The sequence below is a fragment of the Phytophthora parasitica genome (genome assembly GCF_000247585.1).
Source record: "Phytophthora parasitica INRA-310 unplaced genomic scaffold supercont2.309, whole genome shotgun sequence".
NCBI classification, from domain to species: domain Eukaryota; phylum Oomycota; class Peronosporomycetes; order Peronosporales; family Peronosporaceae; genus Phytophthora; species Phytophthora nicotianae.
In genome coordinates this window covers 4,588-5,982 of record NW_008649295.1, presented here as the reverse complement: position 1 = coordinate 5,982, position 1,395 = coordinate 4,588, and the positions used below count along the sequence as shown (strand labels likewise).

The following is a 1,395-nucleotide window of genomic DNA, read 5'->3' as shown; positions in this document are numbered from 1 at the left end:
GAAGTGAGTGCCGACGAAGACGGTGCCATCATCGAAGCTCTGAGCACGACGCGGATCCACAGGTCGAGGATGAGACACCGGCGATCGACGACACTTCTGGGAATGCCGGCGGATCGGGTGGCACGGTGGCGACCACTCAACCGGATGTAACGGCTATGGCGGTCGCCATTAGCGAGTTGAGAGACATGGTGGCGCGGCTACAACCTGCATATGGCACTGATGACCACGGTGGACGGCGCCATGGACGACGACACGGCGGTGCTGTGGCGGTACGAGCGACACCCTGGTCACCAGGACGACTCCGACAGCGACGGGGAAGGACAAGCGGCTCGACGTATGGCCAGCGCTGCTGCTGCGGACCCCTCGGACGACGACGGAGGGGACGACAACAGCGACGGAGCCGACGGAGACGGCGACGACGATAACGACGACGCCGACTCCGAAGGGCTCCCCAGTAGTAACGCCGGCAGCGACGAGAGCGACAGCAGCTCCAGTGGTGACGAGAGTAGTGGCGCAAGTGACGACGAGGGCTCGTTCAGCTCAGAGAGTGATTCAGATCGAGAACAGCGGCGACGTGATCGACGCGGACGACGTGTACGACGAGGACGGCGCAACGAACGCGAACGACGCGAGCGGCATGAACGACGTGAACGGCGACCTAAGCGGAAGAGTGTGAAAGACTTAGAGCTGCCCACGTTTACACCATCGCCCAAGGTGTCTGTGTCGACCTGAATCGACAGGGTTGACTTGGCATTGCGTGGTGCTGAGGAGTCGGGTCGCGGAACTTGGTCTGATCGAGCGCTGTACTTCATCTTAGGGAACAAGTTGATGGAGAATGTAGCACGATGGTGGGTCAATATGGATCGTAGGCTCACAGATCATAGAAAAACGTGAACGTACCTCAAGAAAGCATTGTTGAGATGGTACGGAGAACGCCTTGACAAGTCGGCCGCGGAGTGGAGGGTGAACATGAGGCGTATGATGCTCGGTGAAACTTATTCTGACTTCGTAGCGGCGTTACGAGAAGTGGTGGGCAAGAACAAGGTGAGCGAGAGAGTCCTGCTCGCCCTGTTCTATAGATGCTTGGACAAGACAACCAAGAAGCTGGTGCAACAGCCGCTGAAGCCGAAGATGCTGGAGAGAGCCGTGGCAAAGGCAACCAAGATCGACGACCCAATGGATAACGTCGCACAAGGAATGCAAAACATTGGACAGGCGTGGGCAACGGCACCGGGCCGGTACCTGATCCCCATGGCAGGGACGACAGGCCAGACGATGGTAATCCCTGGAATTGGCGGCACAGGACTGCCGGCTGGCATGGTAGGAGTGAGTCAGATGACAACAACTGATGGTGAGGCAGGCGCTGTGGCGCTCTTTACCAACGCACAGGGCGTG

The 1,395-nt window shown here is 59.0% G+C and overlaps 1 protein-coding gene across 1 annotated transcript in view; it reads left to right on the top strand.

The window, feature by feature from the left end:
- Nucleotides 1-210: 210 nt before the first annotated feature.
- Nucleotides 211-1,395, top strand: part of PPTG_20147 (hypothetical protein) — a gene marked incomplete at both ends in the record, with an annotated part of 5,649 nt that continues 4,464 nt past the window's right edge. The window contains 2 exons of the mRNA XM_008918784.1: nucleotides 211-646; nucleotides 1,013-1,351. Of these exons, the coding sequence (XP_008917032.1) occupies nucleotides 211-646; nucleotides 1,013-1,351 (775 nt within the window). The remainder of the gene's footprint in view (nucleotides 647-1,012; nucleotides 1,352-1,395) is intronic.